General features: G+C 37.2%; 1 protein-coding gene across 1 annotated transcript; it reads left to right on the top strand.

Annotated features, from left to right (window-relative positions):
- Positions 1–2,191: 2,191 nt before the first annotated feature.
- Positions 2,192–21,552, top strand: LOC311287189 (uncharacterized protein). Its single transcript, XM_084403868.1, has 3 exons — positions 2,192–2,698; positions 15,301–15,353; positions 19,199–21,552. Exons 2-3 carry the CDS (start codon positions 15,322–15,324, stop codon positions 19,929–19,931), a joined length of 765 nt encoding a protein of 254 aa, XP_084259994.1. The 5' UTR covers positions 2,192–2,698; positions 15,301–15,321; the 3' UTR covers positions 19,932–21,552.
- Positions 21,553–22,857: the final 1,305 nt, after the last annotated feature.

The following is a 22,857-nucleotide window of genomic DNA, read 5'->3' as shown; positions in this document are numbered from 1 at the left end:
GGGGGGAAAAAAATCAGAAACAACAATACTTAATTTACCATGGCCATAAAAAGATCTGAACTCTTTTATTAATCAGGATGTCTATATCACTTTTCCATAAGATTAGGGTTACATTGACATTTTACATTTACAGAATTTTTATTCATTCCAAAGGATTGAAAAACATTTTTCTTAATTATAAATATTGACTTGACTGAATTGAAATATGATTCAAAACTCATTACAAAATCTATTATCACGATAAGAACATTTGAACAGAGAGGTTGGAAAAGGTGTGGAGCATTTGCTTATGGTGTACAGTACACCCAAGCACTTTCATGTTGTATTACTATAAAATTACTACGTACAGCTCTTTGGGTCTCATTGTATCCTGCAGCTGTTGATCTACTGCAGAATTACATATGAAAGATAATGACATTATGAAACAAACAAGCAATAAAAACAAGTGCATCATGTAACTCGATCTCCTAAGTAAAGATGGAAAAACTGACAGACCATGGAGACAGAAAGAATAAACACACCCATGTAAGAGAGTGAGAATATGTGTCCTGTTGTCATTCTCACTAAGCGCTATGGTCACATGAATGTTACTTTGAATAAAATTCAAACTTGTGTTTTGATGTATTATTTACTATAGAAACAGTAGCCTAGTGTTATATTCAAATGTCAAAAAAAAACATATGATCTCTAACAGCATTGGCAAATGGACACATGAACACATCTTTTTAAGAAATACCTTCTAGCTTATACAGACACTTCTAGCCCAAGAAAATTACAGTAACATTAACTTAAAAAAAAAGAGCACCAAGAATGTGCAATTGTGCATATGTTTGTTTTTCTACCATAGTGAGGACTTTCTGCTGACTATTTTGTTTTATATTCAGATGAAAAGTATGATTTAGCTGATTTATGGGCAACTCAAACAGTCAGGGCCATTTGAAATATCCTCACAAGTCAGTTTTTGCCATGTATCACTATATTTGTGAAGACATTTTCAAATGTTTGGCCCTCAGAAGTTTAGTCAAACCTGTATCTCTCTCAGGTTTTGTCAGATTTAGCTCACTTAGCCTATACAAATTTGTCCCCAAAATATGGTCACACACACACACACACACACACACACACACATGTCTGGTTCACTATCTTTGTGGGGACTCTCCATAGACGTAATGGTTTTTATACCGTACAAACTGTATATTCTGTCCCCTTACACTAACCCTACCCCTAAACCTACCCATCACAGGAAACATTCTGCATTTTTACTTTCTCAAAATAACTCATCCTGTGTGATTTATAAGCCTTTTGAAAAGTGGGGACCGCTGGCTGGTCCCCACAATGTAGGTGATCTCAGGTTTTACTATTCTTATGGGGACATTTGGTCCCCACAATGTAATATAAACAAGGGCACACATACACACACACACACACACACACACACACACACACACACACACAACACATGTAGAGAAAGAAACAGCAAGGATGTTTTGACTTGATATTAATACTCAGAAATGAACTTGTGACTCATTTACAGTATCCTACATGAAGCTTAACAGTTACACAAAGATATCCCTATGTCACCTTCAGCTGCCATTCAAAGGTAAAAAAGATCATTTATCACAAACATTCAGACTAGTCGATCAGATTATTGCTTAACCCATGGCATCACACTCTCTTCTCCTGACTACTGATTAATTTTGAGCAAACACTCTGACCAATAACAGAGGGATTACAGAGATAAAGCCAGTGGGCATTTGCTCCAGCATGTAAACGGTCACACTATGACTTAAGTCTATAAGGCCTAAGTTCTAAAGTTCATAATATATATCATATATTTTACTGTAATAAACTATTATACTCAAAATAATGTTGCTTTAATTGCTTTATTTAGTTCAAATCCACTTGTAGCCTACTGTACGCACCTGCCCAGCAAGCAATTTAGCGTTTAAAAGACGTCTAATAGCCGTCCAAACACAGCCCAGACGTCTAAAACAAGGCAAAATTTGGGCTGTCAGTGAAAATTTAATAGGTTTAAACGTCAAATTGCTTGCTGGGATGTTTGCTGGGTGTCTAACACATGCATTGCCTACACTGCATGACGGTCATTTGTGCTGCTGCTGAAATGATTTCCCAGCGTGCCAGTGGTTTAAACGGTGTTTCCCAGTTCGCTGCGTTTTCATGATCCCTCGTCACATGGTTTGTCATTAACGTGCCGAGCACAGGCCTTTCCTTGGACTCAGACTGCCATCTGAAATTCAAATGGACGTGTGCAGGAGGCACGGCAGAGCGGAGTCACGGGGGACCTTCATCATCTTGGAGTCGGAAGCAGTAACACAAGGGGAAAATAAACATAAGGAAGGAGGAGGAAGCGGCTGCGATGTGTGCGCGACGTCTTCAGGTCATGGAAGAAGTTTTTTTTTTGGGACACTTCGCTTTTTGAGGTCGCTTCTGTTTTAGTATATTAGGAGATAGGAATTGGGAAAATAAATGAACGCCGGAGTTATTCGTAAAATTGTGGCCCCTCTGGCAAACAACTACCACACCTTTATCATCAGTGTAACAGGTAGCCTAAAGGTTTTCGCTTAACGCGCTTTTTCATGCAAGAGCTCAAGTTTTTCCTCTCACCTGTTGCGCGGATCTCAATACAGACGGATTGAACGTTTGGACAATATGAAGACACATCTTTAAAAGATAAACAGTAAGTCTACTTACTTTATTAGAACAAAAAATAAATCAATTGTTTGCCCGTATCATCGCCTTTTTTGGGAATATGAGGAAGTTAAACAACATAAAAAGTCGATTAACTGGTGTTTGGTAAGACTTATTTTAAATGTTGATAAAGCCTGTGCTCGCACTGTGCATGTATTTACGCTAGAAGAAACACGGTTTTACCTTGTCGTATGGAGGTGTAGTTTAGTTTTTTCACTGTTAAAAAGATAAATAAAATAAATATTTTATCTAGTTACTCACTCTCATGTCAAACCTATATGACTTTTCCTTCTGTGGAACACAAATGGAGAAGTTTGAGAGTCTGTGCTGAGCAACATTTCCCCTGCAGTTACAATGAACAATGACTGAAGAAGATATAAAGCCTCAAAAAGCAAATATGATAAAATGTCCACCTGACTTGTCTGCTGTATTTACAGCCTTCTGGAGCCATATGAGAGCTTTGTGTGAAGAACAGACTGAAATGTATGTTGTTATTCACATACAATTTCCCTATCCATTGAGCTTATAACAGCTGTGACAATCATTGCTTCCCTATTGAGTCGCCATATATTGTCAGTGACATTGCTTTTACTGTGAACCGATGGCAGTAGAAAAAGGCTTTTACCTTAATAGGTGAAGGTGTGCAGACTGTAAAAGGTGTAGATTTCTGAAGGATAATGTGACACTGAGGACTGAAGTAATGACGGCTGAAATGTCAACTTTGTCATCATAGGAATGAATTCCATTTTAAAATAGAAAATTAAGTAGTTTAGTTTGTTTACACTGTTTTTTTTTTTTTTTATCAAATAAATGCAGCTTTGGTTATCATAAGACTTTACCAACCCCAAACTTTTGAACAGTAGTGAATTAAATGACATCTTATTAAACCCTTTTGACACTTTTAAAGTTAAACCCAAAATTCTAAGCTTGTTTCGTGATTTTGATGTACTTTTTATATTGTATAATCTAGCCTTTATCAGGTTGTCGTCTCCATATATGCTCGATAGGCTTGTGTTAATGTTTACAGTAGCCGTGAGGGGGGGGGAGTGAGCAGGTTTATGCAGTTTGTGTTTACAGTCAGACTCAGTGTTTACTTTTGAGCAAGGTCTGCTGTGCTGTGAAGGTGTGGTCTGAGGTGACCAACAAAGGGACACTGGGCCTCGTGCTCCATCAAGCTCCGGCATTTTACCTTGACATTTACACTGCTAGTGTGTACACAGACTAGCCTACATTGTACATCTGAGCATGACGTTGTGTAACACAAAGCAGCACCTTTTTCCATGGTTCACTCTTCACAGTTGTAATCTCTCAATCTCTTTCCCTTTAGCCATTTCCCACTTTGTAAGCAGGGCTCTGTTTGAATGGTAGCACGTTTAACGTTGATAAGGATTTTTTTTTAGTAGTCTGCAAAAAAAACTAAAAAAGAACATGTTGTGATGCACAAACCACCCAGGGCCTGTGTGTCTTCCATCTTGTGTGATCCCATGACTGTGGATCTCTGATCATGAGCGCCAGTGTTGCGTAGATTTCATGTAATAACGCAGTATTCATAGATGTACTGGAGAAGGTTTTGCTGCTCCGGATCAAATGAGTGAGTTCTGTTTCTGAGTGTCATGGGATGACTCTTAGAGAAATAAAGCTGTTCCTTTTTTTTTTTTTTTTTGGCCCTGCAGGCAAGATGTAAATGTTTAGAATTGGAAAATGTTCATTTGATTATCTCTTATGATTTGGCAGAATGCTGTAGCTACTATAATTGTAATCAAGTGGCACTGTATAATGTTTGTATGTAAGAACACAAACAATATAACTTAATATATATTAAGAGACTTCTTTCAAAAACAACAAAAATCTTGCTGAGCCAAACTTTTGAACGGTAGTGCATATATGCGTAACGTTTAATATAATATCAAATGTATCACACTATAGACTATTTTAATTGAAGCTGGACATACAATTAGCCTATTAGTTATCAATGATAACTATTTCTAGAATTAGCACTCTTGTAGCTCAAACAGTATGGACCATGGCGTTTACATGAAGGTTATACGTCTGATTCTCAGGCATTCACCATTTACTGTTTTTAAGCTTTCTGAATTTCAGCCTGTTCTCATGTTTTCGTTACTACTTACGAAAAAGTGCACTTTTTTAAAGGCTGTGTTGTTCTCTCGCTGTAGAAGACGCTTCATGTGGTAACTGGTTTTATTCAAGTTAAAATATTTATGATGCATCAACCTGACTACATTTGGTTACAACAACAACAACATTTCCCAGGGTCAGATGAGGTAGAAATGACATCTTAAGGTAACGACCTCACAATTTCACTTAATTTATGTACATGATTAGGATATTCAGATTTTTTAAATCAGATATAAGACAATAGAGTATGTGTGTACAAGGAAGCGGCATTTGGGGATTAGATGTTAAATTTTAGCCCTGCAAGCAACTAAATGCAAAAAAAAAAAGACTCTTTTATCAGTATGACACAGTTTTTATGCCTCAGGATGTAAGGTGGATCCTTGTTTTTTATATTTAGCGTATATTAAGTGATGATGCAGTCTCAAGAGGGCTGATTGTGTAAGCGCTGGTCTTCTGGTAATGAGGTCATGGCAACAGTGTCCAGGGCAGCACACCCACATTTGGCAGTATTTCAAGACATATTAAAAAGGAGCTTTAAATGCGGTTATATTTTACACGGAAGTGATATTTAGCTGGTCCAAACATATGGAGAAATATGTGAGATGTTCGTCATTGGATAGTCACTTTTAATCATGTATAGTCACAGAAATTACACTTTTAAATGTTTCCAGCTTTGTGATGGATTCTTCATGTTTCTTCCATTGTTAATGACCCTTGTCAATTTCATGCCATCTGTCTGAGTCCATATGGCGTAAATACTGCAGTAGAAATGAACGGGAGCATAACACATGCTGAGGGAAAGAGAAATGCTAAACCAGTTTTCCCACTTGTCTAAACCACACCTTCGTGAATCTGATCCCTCTATGTATTAACCCTCCACCTGTACAAGACAGACACATCATCCAATACTCAGTTACACACACACACACACACACACACACACGTACGCACGTACGTATTGGTGGATAACCTAATATCCTTACTATCCCTCTCTCTCTCTGTTTTCTCTATTTGTGTATTAGTCAATGAACTTTGTGAAAGATTGGCCCTGTCGTTAAGGTAAAAAATATTGTTTAAAAGTAAGCCATTACCCCAGAGGCGTATATCTAAATGTAAGTCCTTGTAAATGACCCAGAACTGTGTGCGCCTTCGATTTGTGGAAATGTAAATTTGCTTCTTTCCTGTATTCGGTTGGACAGGGTTGTGTAATGTTTTGACTGATAACATAAACCAGCATTTTAGCATAATAGACTAAACTGAGATGCTGCCACAACAGAGATCAGCTTCCTGTTCACTCGTACATTAAATAGATGCATTGCACACAACAAATAGCTTGGATGTAATGTAAAGAAGCTGGGTGTTTCTTGAGCTATAGACACAGTTGCAGTGCAAGTATAATGTATATAGAATTTCTGCTCACTTTCAGCAGACTCCCGCGCTCTTTAGAACATTTGCAGTACATTCACAGCAGATGGTTCAAAATCCAAAAATATAAAAGTGAGGTGAGCAATGCTATGCATTTTTCAGCCGCCTTCTGCGTCATTTTTACCAAGCAACAGGGGTAAACAGCTGCTGCATTGATGCAAATGCACAAACGCGGTTCAGACCCAAATTACATAATGTTAACACAATCCAGCTGGGGCAATCGATCTCTGGTTCGGAATAGGCAATCAAACTAAGTGTGAAAGCACCCTAAAAGGTTTTGGAAACTTCTTGCAATGCTTTATTCATACTTTTCAAATGCTTTATTATATATAGATTTTATTATTTTACCCTTGTGCCAGACATTCATACATTCTTAAACAATACACATAAATATTCTTCAGAATTATAATGATTCTAAACAAATAGTGAAATAATCATAAACCATTAAAAAACTTATTGTATAAAAATGATTTACATAATTTTTTCCCCCCAATGTCCCCATATCATTTCCATCTTATTACAGTTTTTGTAAATAGTTAATGTACTTTGTTACCAAGAAGTCAGTGTCAGTAAAATGAGACATGATGTGTTTAAAAACAAGATAAATATCACTTGTAAACTTTTTTTTTATTGTGAATTATTTCCAAGCTGTAATTTTATCCAAAAAAAAAAAATAATAATATATATATATATATATATATATATATATATATATATATAATTTTTATGTTGTATTCATAAAAATGCTAGCTATGAAATTAGCCATAGCAAGACAAAAGAGTTGGTCATTTTATTCCAAAAATGTTATTCCACAGAATGCCATTAACTCCTTCCCCCGCCATTGACGGAATTTTCCGGCAATCCATGGTTTCACAGTTATATGTTAGCCGGAACTATTACACATAGGGCCTATACTGAAAGAGTACTGAATCTCCGGATCAAAACACAGACGGAGAAGAAGCAGAAACGAGCGATAGCATAATGTAAGCAGATGCACATGTAAAATAACCCGATCATCAACATTCAACAGCATATAAATCAAAACTGCCTAACATTACTTACTGGGTGCTGGTGGACGCGATCTATTCGATCTATGTTTCGATCATTGTTCGGAATCTGATCTGGATCTGAACGTGATTTTCTCAGCTTTTTGCTCCAAAATTTAGCTTTTTTATCAAACTTACCCACATTCAAGTGTTGATAAAAAAGAATGCACGAAGCTAGTTTGTTTTTGTTTTAAAGCAGAGGCTCTGTTCTTTTTTATATATATATATATTGCATGTTCACATATTAATAAAACAATTAATACAATATTCTGGGGGCCATGAAACTGATGAAATGATCAAATGCTGGCGCTGACTGTTTTTCAAAAACGCTGCAAAAAAAAAAAAAAAAAGTTAAATGCAAACTACAACTTGTGTGGTGGAAATGTTAATGACTTTTACAAAGAAATGACAGAATTTTTAGTAAGACATGCATGTACAATATTGAAAATTGTTAGTAGACAAATTAAACAAACTAGTGAGAATGTGAAAAAACACCCTATTATAAGCTGCTTTCTATGAAGCAATAATAAAAAAGAAAACAGGACGGCGGCAGCGTCTTACAGGTGTCTGTGAGAGGATTTCAATGTGTCAGAGCTGTATAAGTGAAATCAGCTGGTCATTAATAGCTCTGATTATCTCTTGATACTGGTTTATCTGGCATTTTGCTTCACATTGTTCTCAACAAATTGAAAGGAAATGAACCATTAGTGGCTTGTGTGTTTGTTTATCTTGGCTGTGGAAGGCCAGTGCATGTGTGTAGGTTTGTGTTGGCACACACCGCAGTTGAAGGGATTTGAACGTTTGAGTAATGCTCAGAGCAGAGCATCTTCTAAAAAGTGTTTGAGTGTGTGCGTCGATCAGTCATACTGTGTGTTTGCCTTTGAGCCTAAATGCGTAGAGTCTGTGATTTAATGCTATCACTGTGTGTGTGGATGCCTACCTGTTTGTAGGTGTGTGTGTGTGTCTTATAGGTTAAGGGCTAAGGAATGGAAAAAACCCTCATTTTGTTGCAGGAGATTAAGCATTTGTCACTTTCAAGGCACAGGCCAGAAAGCTGAACTGGAGGGCACACATTCTACAGTGATGAGAAATTCCCTTCTCCAATTTATTCCAATGGAGAAATGTCTGCCAGTGGCATATAGCTCAGTTTTCAATCTGCCTCAGTTTCAGCCCGCAATCTCCAGTAATCTCTCCTGGAATCACCTTTCTCAATGGAACATTTCAATTCTGGATATAGAGTCCTGGATATGCCATTCATCATAACTTCATATCAAATTCTCATGAATCTGTTAATCTTCTGGCCATCTGTGATGAGAGTTAAAATCCTGTAATTATTTCTTAACCCCTTACCAGTCACCCCCAATTTTGGCAAGTGCTGCATACATGAAATGCCCAAAATAAAAAGGTTACTGCTCATAAGTAATTCTGAATAGAAACATAACACACATACATTTAGAAAGCCAACACTTGAGAGTTTATAGTTCAAGACTCAAAATTAACCAGACTGTTATTAATATTGAGATATATAAGCTCAAACATATTTTGAACTAAAATAATCTGGGATCACCAGTGATCCCTGACTGGTGCAATGAGCAATGGTTAGTGATGAAATTTGCTGATTTGCAACCATCTTTGTGTTGTTTCAATAAATTAACAATGTCTTTCTCCTTTACCTGCACACAGATTTCCCTGTTTATTTGTCTGCTAATTTTGTCAGCTTTTTAAAAACTACTGATCAAACTTCCGCATTTGGCTCAAAATCAGAAGTGCATTATGGGTGTTGAAATTTTTGGCAAAAGGCAACGCCACAGCCCTTTATCTCTGTTTTCTCTACTCATTTCACAAGTTCAGAGTCAGACTTACAAATAATCAGATAATCAGTAAAAGAGTATGCATATTTGGCGTGCTGTCTGAGGGGAGGGCTCTGAGCTTGGGATTTGGCCCGAACCCAGAGCACTCCTCCCGTATCCCTGGCTGGGATAGGAACCAGCCAATAGTGAGGAGTCGTGGTGGCGGAGGGATGGAGAAAACTGTTGAGGAACAAATGCTATGTACTGTATATAGCTATATATACATGTAAGCATCCTCTCGCGCTGATTGGATAGATCATTTGAACGTGTTCCTCCCGAACTTTAATAAAACATCATGTAGTACAAACTTAATTTATTCTCATGTTTCTATAGCCAGGTGTTATTAAAAGCCCATCTTGCCAGTGGTGAATTACCCTTTTAATTATTTTTTTGAACTAAAACTATTAAAAACATTTTCCTTGAAATAAAAAAGATACTTACAGGTCCCATTCAATGGATTATTTTATTATTTTAGAATGTTTCCTGGGGTGCCCTTATTGTTAGTATGTTTTTTAGATAAAAAGTAGGGCTGTCGCGATAACCGCAATATTGCAGTAGGCTACCGCGCTACTGACAAGACAACCGCAGAGAGTAACCGCAGCAACCGCGATATTCGCGTTTTCGCACTACCCTTCTTGTTTTGAACTTTGTGCACGTGTATTGAATGTTAAATAAGTTAATAATGATAATAAGACGTGGTGATCATGGTTTTATCATGGTGATTTGTACAGGGGCTTCGTGGATTTGCACTTAAGCCTAAACAGACAGTGAATGAGAGAGATCGACTGAGCGCGTGCGATTACCTGCGTCTGTCTTTGAGGTCAAGTCATATACGTGAAAAGGTTGTTGTGTCCAAGGAAAGTTAAATATTTGTCCTGTCATCCTTTTAACGTTTAAAATAAAGGGTATTTACCCTGAATGGCATCAGCGACAGCGCTGGTCAGCATCCACAGCGCGAGGAACTTTTGGTCGCGGGAAACAAAACTCAGTAAGTCACGCATTGAATCAATGCCATTTGTCTCTATGAAGCTTCAGCATTACCCATGCGACGCATTGCTGGTCAGCTGAGCCTTGAAAAGTGGAGCTCAAAGTGAAAAATAATTAATCTTTTAATGAATCAATCAGCGTTTTTGAACGTGTTGTTGAATGAATGGTTTAATGACTCACTCAAAGACAGTCCGTTGCCGTAACAACTGCGCGCTGAGTGACAGCCTTTCAATGCGCAGAGATGCTGTTTAGTTTCGGTTTATTGGTTGCTGAAAATGTACTCGTTTTTGTGCATGCTGACCACATGGTGACACATATTTATATAGCCGCGATAGCCCTAATCAAAAGTTGTTATAATTTAGAAATAAAAGGCATATTTCCTAGCCTGATTTTAGCCTCTGATTTGAATGCTCTGTTTGAGTGTAAACGCCCACTGCTGTGATTGGCTGACATGCTTGCATATGAAATATCTCGCATTACATGTGGAACTCTCTCGAAAACTTTTACTATTACACCTAGGCTATTATACGTTTTTACTATTACAGCTATCGGGATTAACGATTTGTGAGAAGTTTAAGTATTTAGATCGATTCCCATCACATAAAAGGTTGCAGTTATGAGCATTGAGCAGATGACAGCCTGTTGATCGCGTGAATGAAGATCTTATCATTGTAACAGTTTCTGCACTCTCACTAATGATTTCACCAATGCAAACATGAGGTAAGTACAGTAAGAGCTTTGTTGTGCCGCGTAACAGCGTCATTGATTTCATAACGAGTTTTGGCAAGTGTCCAGATAAACTCGCGCTGTGTGATTGACAGCTTGGCCGATTGGAAAGGGATTGTTCTTTGATCGCTTTCTGTATATATTAATCACAGTTTAAGTAAGATTATTTTCATCCTACTAAGAGAAACGACGTGAAGTTGATCGTGAAAGTGGTTTTGACGTTGCTGTCTATGACTATGGGGTGTCAGAAAGCTCTCGGATTTCATCAAAAATATTTTAATTTGTGTTACGAAGGTCTTACAAGTTTGAAATGACATGAGTGTGAGTAATTAATGACAGACATTTCATTTTTGGATGAACTAACCCTTTAAGTTGAACTAAAACTGAACTAAAATTAGATTAAAACTAAATAAATAAAAAAATGACTAAAACTTAAACTAAATTTAAAACCAAAAATATTTATAAATACTATAATTTTTTGCCTCGTTAGTTTACCCAAAATCTTCCAATGAAAATGGCAGATTTCTTGCTGATGATATATGCCCCTCCACAATTGACTGCAAGCTCACATTCAGATCTGCTGCCATTCACAACCGATGGATAGAAGCAAGTCCCCGTCCTACTTTTTTTTCTTTTTTTTTTGATAATCCAAGTTTCATTGCGACTTTAATCTTTCATTCTAATAATAAGTGTGTTAACCATACATGAAACTTTTGTCAGTGTAGTGATGGAAAGGTAGACGGTGTTCTATGCTGACTGCTGTAAAATGCAATAATCCCTAGCAGCTGACAAAGAGGTTCCCAGGTGCCGGTGTCGTACTCCTGCTGTCAAACAGCTGTGCCACATCTGCCTGCTAATCACCTAGCAAAGCTCTAGCCAGTTTCTTGTGTCCATGGCAATCAAGTTATGTTTCAGGATAATTTGTCTATAAATGTCTTCCAAATAAAGTAGCTTAATAATACAGTAAGTATAGAATTACAGTATAGGCTACTTAATATTGTATGCATGTCATATATACATCTAACCAACTTGTTAGTTAGTGGTAGAAGGCTTCAGTTCTTAATCATATATTTTAAAATGGTCATTACTAAAATTCAAGACAATAAATCTTTCAGAAATTTCTTTCACATACAGACATCATATTGACTCGCAGTAAAGACTCTTCTAGTCTAATTGCAGTGTGTTTTGAATTTTTCCACTTGCTAAACCATTTGCCTTTCTGTCACAGCGACTGGCTCGTCAGTACACCTTCACAACAAATATTACTTAACTTGATATACCTGTTAAATTTAGCCTTATTTGTCTTAGTTTCAATCACATGTGATGCAACAAGTGAATTAATTTAAGTCATTTTTGCTTCCTTAATTCTTAACTATCAACATTACATTTAATTCAGTGTTCAAATGAATGTTTTTACACTTGATTGGGGCATAATTAAATGAAAATGTAATGTAAATCTGTGCAACTAAAATGAAACCGTTACAGTTAAAGTTTCACTTAAAATGTTTAGTGAAATACAATATGAGTACTGGCTACAAAAAGAATAAAAGAAATACACAAGTGAAATGAAATAAGTTGAAGTTGAAGTAGGCTACTAAAATTATTAAAACTAAGTGAACTAAAAATTAATTAAAACAATAAAATTAATAATAATAAAAAAGAAACTAATAAAAATGACAAAAACAGACTAAAACTAAATAATATTAAACCAACACTGATGTAAACGGTCTTCACATTGTGATTATATTGGTCTGTTTGTCTCTAACATATAGAACACGTGAGGTGACTTTTCCATGCCTCTCTCTGGAGAAAGGGAGGGAGTCTGGGAGTTAGGGCTGCACGATATACCGTTTTAGCACCGTTCTTGCGACGTGCGCATCTGCGATAGTCAAATCAAAGGAAATCTGAACTTTAACCATCATATAGAGAAAGTTTATCATGTTCTGTCTTTTTCATTAATCTTAATTAAACAACAAAACGCACAGAAAACATATTTGTAGCTTTAAAAAAGATTATATTTAACTATATAAAGATGATGATTATGCAGTGTTATTTTACATTTGATTATTGAATTTCTGTATCTGAATACTGTTAGACTTACCTGAAACACATACAAACTGTTTTTTTTTTCTTTTCTTTATTATTATTTGTATCTTTGTTCTATTGTATTTACCTATGATTATATTTTGTTTATTATTTTCTATGCAGATGCACTCCCCTACAAAATCACCACAATCATTCTAGAATGATTAATTCTTTCCAAATAGAGCTATTCAAGTCATCTGCTGAAATTGTTTGTTTTCATATCGCAACATCTACCACAGAAAAACAAAATATTGTCAGGTATATGTCCGTTTTTTCCAATATCGTGCAGCTCTACTGGGAGTGTCTTTGTTCTATTAGATGGATTTTTTCCCCAGACAGAACCATCAATTATTTACAAGGCAACTTGCTCATAAAGAGCACAAGAAAGGCCAAAGCATGAAATGGCCCGACAGGCCGTGGAAAGGTCAAAGCATCTGTGTTGCTTTTCACAAAATGAGGATATATTAATAACATTTTATTTTACTGGCCACTGTTAGGAGTAATCTAGAATGTCACAAACACATGTGACTGTCCGTCCTTGTGTCCTGAAGGCACGTACCTGACAATATCATGCCAAGTTGACTCCATATGTCATGTCACTATTAAACAAAATGAAATGTCCCTCCCTATACGGCCTGGCAGATATCACTGAAAGAGTTGTTCTGAGAGATCACACCTGTCTCTGTGGAAATGGCACAATATAATCTGAACACATCAGCCAATCAGAGTGGTTTATCCCTGTCATTAGCACTGCTTCCCACTTTGCCTACTTATACTACGCCCTGAAAGTATGTACTCTTTTTGTGAACATACCTTTGAGTGTGTAGCAGAAGAGTAGACAAGCTTTGGTACATGCAGTCATAAACAAGTCACGTCATAAAATTGCATCTTTAACAGACACTCTGTCACATAGTTACATGCATCCTGTTACAATAAACTGGCCTGTCAATCATCTTCTCACAGTTCACATCAATTTCCGACCATATTGGAGAGAAAAGTGGCAAACACTTGATGCATTTAAAAGTTAATGGCCAAACGGATCTTTATAAAAGTTCACATTGTTGTTGCAGATGAAATATAACACAGATAACATTAGATGCATATTTTTATTATGTTAAATGTTTATTATTATTCACTTAAACCCCTTTATCGAAACCTCATACTTAACTGTTGGTCATGCACATCCACCAAATTTGTAGTTTTTAACACATTTTATTGGTGTTTGTAGTTCTGAACCAAACCCCCTCCAGTGGGTTGTGGGCAATATTAGCCATTAGAGTGTGCACGGATCCACATTTCGAAAATTTACCGGAAATAGTAGACAATCCAGGGACTTTTCACATACTCTTTTCAACATACTATGCTTTGGGACAAACTTGTTCTAATCTCACATACTATTTAGGATAGATAGTAAGTATGCACATTAGAAATCCTAAAAAAGGAATGGTACATTTGGTGCAGACCCATGTTTTGGTTCAGTTGGTTAGTGCGCACAAGCAAAATGTACCCAAGTCCGCTTGTGAAGATGGTCTGCCGTGGTTCACAGTTGTTCGCTAACAGAGTTTGGCGACTTTAAGTTTATCCTTGAGTAGTTCCGATTTCTTTCCCGTGTCAGCAGGTCTCTTTACACTGCTATAACCGTGATCACGTCCACATGTTCCAGCAGCTGAGGTGAAGAATTAGCACACTTACTGAATAGCCCTTTGTTGAAATCATGTTCACTCTCCTAAGCACTGATTCAGTAGCCTAGCTCTGGCACAACACTTCATTCTTCAAATACCTTTTTAACAAATGTAACATGCTTATTGCAGTCAACACATTAGTCTACAAGTACACTGTTTAAAAAAAAAAAACCTCTGGTAACACTGTTTTAGATATTATGGGATGGTATATTGGTGTCTGTATATTTTACAATTTATATTTCATTGTGATATATTGTTAATATACCAATACCAGACTCTGCTTTGTGCGTTAATACGTACTCAGAGATCATCATAAGTGGCCTGTCCATAAACCATGGCCAATATGTAGACTGCGCACTGGGTCATATACACAAGACACTAAACTAATGCAATAAACATGAATAACAACATACAACACAAAACACCCTAATTATTGAGGAAACAATTAAAATGATATTTAATTATAAAATATACCGTTAATCACTTCTGGGAATCACTTGTTTTACTATTGTAAAATTGACTGCAATTCATAGTTTTTTAGTTGCAGAAACACTACATTTGACAGTATTTTACAATAAAAGCATATATGGTAAGGTAAGTAAAGTTAATGTACAGAATGTTAAACAAAAAGTGACCCCTTTTGTGTCTCCACAGGTTCTCTACACAACTGTCCAGATGGGTTGCAGTTGCTGTAGGATGATAAAAGGGTAAGACGGAAAGTATAAATAGTAGAGATTTTTTTTATTCTCAAGTATTCTGTCTTGAAGATCCTGATATTTCTCACATAGCTGCTGTTGTTTAACAGCAATGTCAGATTGCAGTCTCTCAAAACCTGACCTGAGAATTGATTATTTTTTTTAACTGTGATTCAGCAATGCTCTGTTCTCTGTCAGTGAACGTATTCCTTTGGTTTATACCTTACACTTCAAAATATATGTGGGTTGTTTTGATGCAAAAAGTTTAATTCACAGTAAATACACACAGATTCACACTCTCAAACTGCCCTTTAATTGCTTAATGTCACATTTCTGGGCTTAGCTTGAGCTGCGAGAATTGCCTCATGCAAATACTACAAATACATTTCTTATGGCATTTAACATTAGCGTGTACTGTAGTCTGATTGGCTTAGTGTCAAATCTGCGAAACAACACCCACACATTTGAACTTGATTTAATATGATGTGAAAGTATACAATTCTAAGAGTTTAGCAAGATAGTATCAGGATGTTCTACTACATAAAATTGTATTTTAATACCACAGGCCCACTTTTAACATACATATTTAAGGGATCTAATCCTGCTCCTATGAGGCCACCTTAATGAAAACCCTAATTAAACACACCTGAACCATGCAATCAAGAAATATCCAGGCAGTTTTTTTGGAGCAGGTAGAGTTAATATCTGCAGGAAAGCGGCCCTTCTAGGAGCAGAATTGGAACCCCCTGACGTACTGTTTGCATCTGCATATGAGTGTTAGACACTTGCTAAATTTCCTCAAAATGTATTATTACGGTCAGAGCTGTGGCACAGTGCACAGTGCACGTTTAAGACATTTAAGTGCTGTTGGCTTATAGGGAGCCAGATACGAGCCAGCTCTCTTGTGCCTACCTGTCTGCACTCTTCTGTCCTATAAAATAACATGCAAAAAGTAAAAAAAAAAAAAAGATTTCTTCATACTTTGTTCGTGTATTAAATATTGCAGTGACCACTTTTCTTCATCTTAAAGTAAAATATTTAAACATCACAAAATTACCCTTTTACAAGGGGTTGTGTGCAATGTTAGGTGAAAAGATGCACATATTTGAAAATTCACTGGGAAAAGTATGCAGTCTGGGAACTGTTTGGGGTGGATAGAATGTGAAAAGTTCCCAGGCTTTTCTTGCATTATGTCAAGTGCTGCTGCTGATAAACATTAGCATTCTACTCTGGTGCAACTTTTACCAGGCAAAATGGCTTTCATTACTAGTAGGCAGTGTGTGTGTTTATGGGGGTAATGTTTACTTAAGTTAAAATATCTTATCCTGTCAGGTAGAGTGGAAAATTCCATTTTATCCACCCTGAAACTGTTAATCTAAAATGGATTTAAGCAGAGATGGGTGCTCAAACATGTGGAGAATTTATAATGAATCTGTGTAGTGAAAATGGTCTCATGTAATACATAGTCATATTCTATACATTTAGTGTATTTGATACAGTGGAGACGCACAAAGACAGGCAGATAAATACATGAAAATCTTTTGAGTTTGACTTTGGCTGAATAACCTGCCTCTATTTTTCCATGTGGATTTTCGGCTGGCAAAGGGCGTGAAAAACAGAAGGATCTCAGCAGGAAGTGTCTGACAAAAATACACCAGGCACACTTTGCCACACACACGCGCACATACAATAGTTTTTGATACATGTCTCTCATTCTCTTGTTGTTTTCACAATTCTTGTTCTCTCTCTGTTTACTGATCATTTACAGTGTAATTTGGTGCAAAGATAGAAATGGAAATATTGTTATGTCATAAGGTGGAAAAACAAATCCCTAAAAGAGGAAATAGGACACAATACAATGTTATCACTCATAGGAAACCTGTTTTTATAAATGTCGTTTCGCTACAGTGACACTGCTTTCGTCAGTATGGCCGTTTGCCTGTGCTATGCAAATTATTTCAGGTTATCAAGTTACAGGTTTTATTACAGCATTTTAAAAGAAGTTGTGTATTCGGTGTCTTTTGAAATTTCACAACAAATCCTGTTATAGTTCACAAAATATCTTTTGTCATTCTGGTCGCTTATATATTCAGTATCGGAATGATCTTGGAGGGAGAGAGAACGCAACATTTCAACAACAACAAAAAAAAAAGCACTTTGCTTCAAGGCCAACCATCGGTCAACCACTAGTTTTGAAACAGTATTATTTGACTATATCTTATATGACTGGTTATTGAATAGGGGTGTCACAATATATCGCAATACAAAAATGCATGTATCGTGGATATAGTGACAGTGGCCCTCATTTATCAAAAGTGCGTACACCAAATTTCTAGCGTACACCCAAAACCACGGTGACTTTGAGATTTATCAATATGGACGTTGGCGTACGGCACGCTCAAATCCTACGCCAGCTCAGGAGGTGGTGTACGCACGTTTTGAGTTAGTGTGGAAATGCGCAGAAAAACAATTCCTAACACCACAAAACACACTGACAAACTAAAAGATATGATATATTATGACCCACTGTAAAAAAACAACAACATAGTAATTATAAACTTCAGTGTTTATTTTTGTGCAACATGGACTTCAATGTTTAATTTGTGTGACTTTACCAAAGCATTTGAATTGTAGGCATATGTATTCCTTCAGTTGCGAGCCTGTGCGCTTTACCTGACGCGTTTCAAGCCTTGTTAAATACTTTCGCCTGGCTCAGCAGCGCGAGTCTCCGCAGACTGCGCGCGCACCTCCCCAAACGGACGAGGCGTTTATACTCGACGCGCTCGCCGTTGTATATTCTTTAAAACGATGGTTAGGCCAGGGTTAGGCCCGGCAGGTGTGCACGGACTGGGTTCAGTAATGAAAGGCTTTCAATGACCAAAAAATAATTCAGACTGACAAAATAATAAAAATTACATTCTTCTTCTTTTAAATAATATAATAATACAAATAATAATAATAAAGACATTCTTCTTCTAAATAACAATAAGCGTCATTAATAATAAAAATCTAGAAATCAATTTTGTTTCTTTCCACTTCCCTGGTTTCTCTTTCTTTCTCAAAGAAGTTTCTCTTCTTTGCCGTCTTCCGTGTGTCCATGGCGTAAAATGAGGGTGTGGGGGAAGCGGAGACTTGAATATATAGGGGCGTGTTATTCTAATGACGCTCGTTTTCAGCCGCAGCATTTATCAAGGGCAGGTATTGCGTACACCTGGATTTCAAAGGTACGCACAGCTTCATAAATCAGGCGGTGAGAGGAGTGTAAGCATAATCTTACACCAACATATACGCCCGTTTCTACGCAAGAATGATAAATGAGGGCCAATATGTATTGTGTATAGCTCACCCAAAATAAAAATTATTGTGAGAAAATATTCAAGTTTACAGAGATTTAGTGTCAGTACTACATTAAACTACTATATAATGTATAATAACGCAATGGGGGAATATTTGTGTAAAAAGTGGCCTACATTATTTTAGATATATCTAGTCAGTGACAGAGTGCAAGCATATTCATCTAAAATAATTCTGTATTTTCAGCTTCAGAATCATGAATATCTTTATTCTGGTGTCACCATTGTTCTGTGCATTGGTTTACCAGCACCAAGTCCAAGCCTATTCATTTCCACACCCAATGTAACACCAAATTTAGCATTTTAATCAACAGGACATTTGTTGTTAACCTTTTACCATATGTCTTGGAGTATCGCAATAATATCGTATTGTGAGTTCAGTATTGTGACATGAGGGTATCGTAACACCTCTATTATTGAATCCAAAGCAGGTTATAATGTTTATTTGTTGCCACTAAAAAGTAATTTCATTAAACCCTTTTCTCAACCCCCTCTCTGTTTCAGTTACATCTATGACCCCTCAGTCCCAGTAGATGTTCCTGGTCGGAAGCGGGACCCCACCGGCAGCTCTCTGTATCAGTCTCACACATTCCCCGAGGAGGCGGACCACATCCACAAGAAGCAGGGCTTCCACAACCTGGGATACAGCACCCAGCCCAGCCCAACCAAACTCGACATAGACAACAACCACATCAACCGGCTCCATGCTAACATTCCAGGCGAGCAGATCCGATCGAGCCCAGCGGAGGCTGACCCGAGCCTTTACATCCTCCAGCCCGAGGGCGAGGGGACGCCCATAAAAGCTGCTCCAAACTTACACGCCAACCAACCCTTAGAGAACGAACTGATGTTGGGAACGGAACCGGGTAAGCGAGAGGAGAGATTCCGAGACTCTGGCCTGGGCAGCGGGGGGATAACAGACGGGACAGAGGGATCGGATGGTTATCCCTATGGACAAGAGGAAGAAGACGAGGACAGGAAGAGCAGGCTGGCCGGTACTCCGGACACAGCCGATGAGGAAAGCGTGCTGTCTGTGGACATGCACACCAGCAGTACAAGCCTCTCCTCAGCAGACACAAAGCTCATGGTAGAGGACAGAGAAGAGAAAGAGCCCTCGATTGTGATAGGAGAGCAAGAGAGAGAGAAAGAGATGGATTGTGTGAGCGTCACTGAATCAATGGTGGCCGAGGCTTTGGCCGCCCTGGACGCAGCGACTGCGGGAGAAGATTCTGAGTGACGGTCAGGTGACGCACTACTGAATGGGAGATTTCCATACTCGCTCTCTCGCTCGCTCTCCACCTTTGAATACAGCCAAATTATTGCGCTCATAAAATGGAGCTTTCCTACAGTCTGTTTGTAGGTACTTTTATTTCGAATGGAAAAAAATCAAATGAAGACTTGATAACAGGAACTGCTGCTTGTTTACACAACAAAAATTGACTATTTATGAGATGTACTGAGCAAATGACGGTCATCTGTGCAATCTGATTCGGAGGCATGGACAAACTCCATTCTCAGACCAAACAGAACAGATTTTTGGGTGATTATTATTTTTTTTTCCCGTGCTGTTTGCATATACAGCATAATAATCAAATAAGCTGTTTCTTATCGTCAAATATTATTTCAACGTGATGAAAGCCCTCTCCTTCTGTAGCTTCCGTGTGGAGGTCGGGCTAAATCAAAGCACTTCATAATTATTTTCATACATTTTCTATACAAAGAAGTGGTGAAAAGCAAATAAGCCAGTGTCCTGGGGTGGGGTTACTTCTGTGCTTATTGTACTTTTAGAGATGTTATATAATTATCAAACTGCTTATACAGTGAAATCAAGCTCAGTCAACTTAGTCTCAACAGATCAATATGCTATTTCTTGCTTGTTACACTGTGAATATATAATATACCCTCATAGAGCTGTAGGACGACACGTGCTTTATTTGTACACATAAATGTACAGCAAGAAATGGAAGGAGATTGTGGGTGAATCTCATGAAAACAGATTTCAACCTGAAATTAAAAATAGGGAAATTTTATTTTGCATAAAAATGCATATTTATTGTTTTAAATGAAATATTTTATTAAAATACAACAATACTATCATAACGTAAACTATGTACAATATAAGTCATATATTTAGAGAACTTTGACAGTGCAGTAAAGAAAATCTGATTAGAAAATACGTCATGAAAATAATGTGACAATCTTAGTGGTAAAAAAAAAAGAAGCTTATTTTATGCAAAATATCATTTCTTTTTTCCTTATTTTTTCATATCCATTCATTTATAGATTCTGTGGGATTCACCCTTGTATATTTATGTTCATTTTGCACTGTGGACTATTGGGGTTTGAAACCGGTAGCGTGTAGAGCAGATTCAGGCCAGTGATGGTAGTTGATGCTCTACACTCAGGGGTTAAGCGCTTAACTAGTCCTGGTTAACTATCAGAGGCCTGATGAAAAGAACCCTTCTATGATCACTAGAACTCTTTATCTCATGCAAACATTCCTATACATTAGATTTTCCCCCAAAAAAACTAATGTAGCCCCCATATACAATAAATATATTAATTTTTTTTTTTATTTGCACGGTACTTTATGAAGGTCATTGAGTATTTCCAAATGTTTTACCAAGTATGCATTGGTTGAACTTTATGTATTGGTCAAAATCATTTCTTTTAAACCTGTTAATGAGTAAATGTTATCGACAGGAAGTGATTTTCTAATGACTTGGCATTGAATGATTTGAATCTATTGCACATTCACAGTGAATACACTGAGTTAATATTCCATTCTTTCTGCCTTTACCAGAGGACTAAATTGTCACATGAAACTGGGGAAAAATAAAAACAATGTGCTTGATCATAAGACTTGCGATGCAATCTGTTGACATTTCTGTCTTGTGGCTAATGATGCCATTGGGCCTTTTATATAATCGAATCATATCTCCCTTCCAGCCCTCACTGGACAGTGGAAGACATGTCCTGAAGTACGTGTATGACTGCTATATTGTGCTGAAATCCAAAGAGATCACATATTGAGAATTGTGAGGTTTGTAAAGGTCTGCAAAAAGCCTGACGATAAATTATTAAAACATGCTTAAGATACAGATGTTATAAACTATTTTATTTTCTGATGAGCGTAAGGGTGAAAATAAGCCATGCTTGACTCTGTATACTATTAAATGGCTTGTATTGTGAACTTTGTTTCAAAAGATTTTAATCCTGCAGTTCCGTTTTCTGGTAACTGCGAGAAGTCATTTATTATTTCTAAAAATCCATCAGTTTGTTTTTTGTTTCATTGTCGATGATTTTGTTCAGCAAAACCCCTTTTTTAATGTCTTTTTTAAGGATTCTTTGATGAATAGAACATTCAAAAGAACAGCAATTATTTGAAATCGAACATGTCATGTCACTTTTGATCAATTTAAAACAATAACATTTAGAAGTTAAATACACCATTTGTGCAATGACTAAACCAAAATTCAGTCTCCTTTAAAGCCAAACACAAATGATCAACACCAAAGGTCCAGCTGTTTGTACATGCAGCACAGACAACATAAAAGTACCAGAATACATCTGCTGCTGAGTGTACACGTCTCTTTAAAGTCTGTGTGGGCTTGAGTTAATGATTCACGAATCCAAAAACATATCCAGACTAATAATACTCTACAGCAGGTTAACCATTTATATTCTCCAGACTCACACGGTTACTGCACATTCGTGTTGCTTAATGTTACTTTGTTCTTAGAAATACCCTGATGCATAAAGTACACAAATAAAACAGTGTATATGATGCTCAGTCACATACTTTCCAATAGGTCATGGGTAAGTAGGCAGCGGTCACGGGGAGATGGGAAAGAAAAGCCTTCAGCGTCTGAGTTTTGGGTCATTGAAGGTCATTAGTGCTGCACCAGTCACCTATTAACAGACCCTCACTGATCTTTAAACCCCAGTCCAGCTCTAGAAAACGTACTACACGTCCAAGGACTTCTCAGGTCTCACTGTGGATGTAGGCTTTGAGAGTTTGTCGTGCTGAGAAAGTCTGAAGGACATACAGAAGTTAAAGTTTCAAAGAATCCTCAAAAAGCCATTACCTTTGAGCAACACCAACCAGTGTAGCAAAATAGCAAGTGCATTCTGTGTGGGAAACCGTTGTCTCGTGCTCAGCA

The sequence above is a fragment of the Rutilus rutilus genome (genome assembly GCF_951802725.1).
Source record: "Rutilus rutilus genome assembly, chromosome: 3".
Lineage (NCBI taxonomy): Eukaryota > Metazoa > Chordata > Actinopteri > Cypriniformes > Leuciscidae > Rutilus > Rutilus rutilus.
This window is presented reverse-complemented; position numbering and strand designations above follow the sequence as displayed.

Bases quoted from the DNA above. Each gene is read 5' to 3' on its own strand.
- LOC311287189 (XM_084403868.1), top strand. From the start codon at position 15,322: ATGGGTTGCAGTTGCTGTAGGATGATAAAAGG. The intron at 15,354-19,198 runs GTAAGACGGAAA...TCTCTGTTTCAG, and splicing joins TGCTGTAGGATGATAAAAGG to TTACATCTATGACCCCTCAG.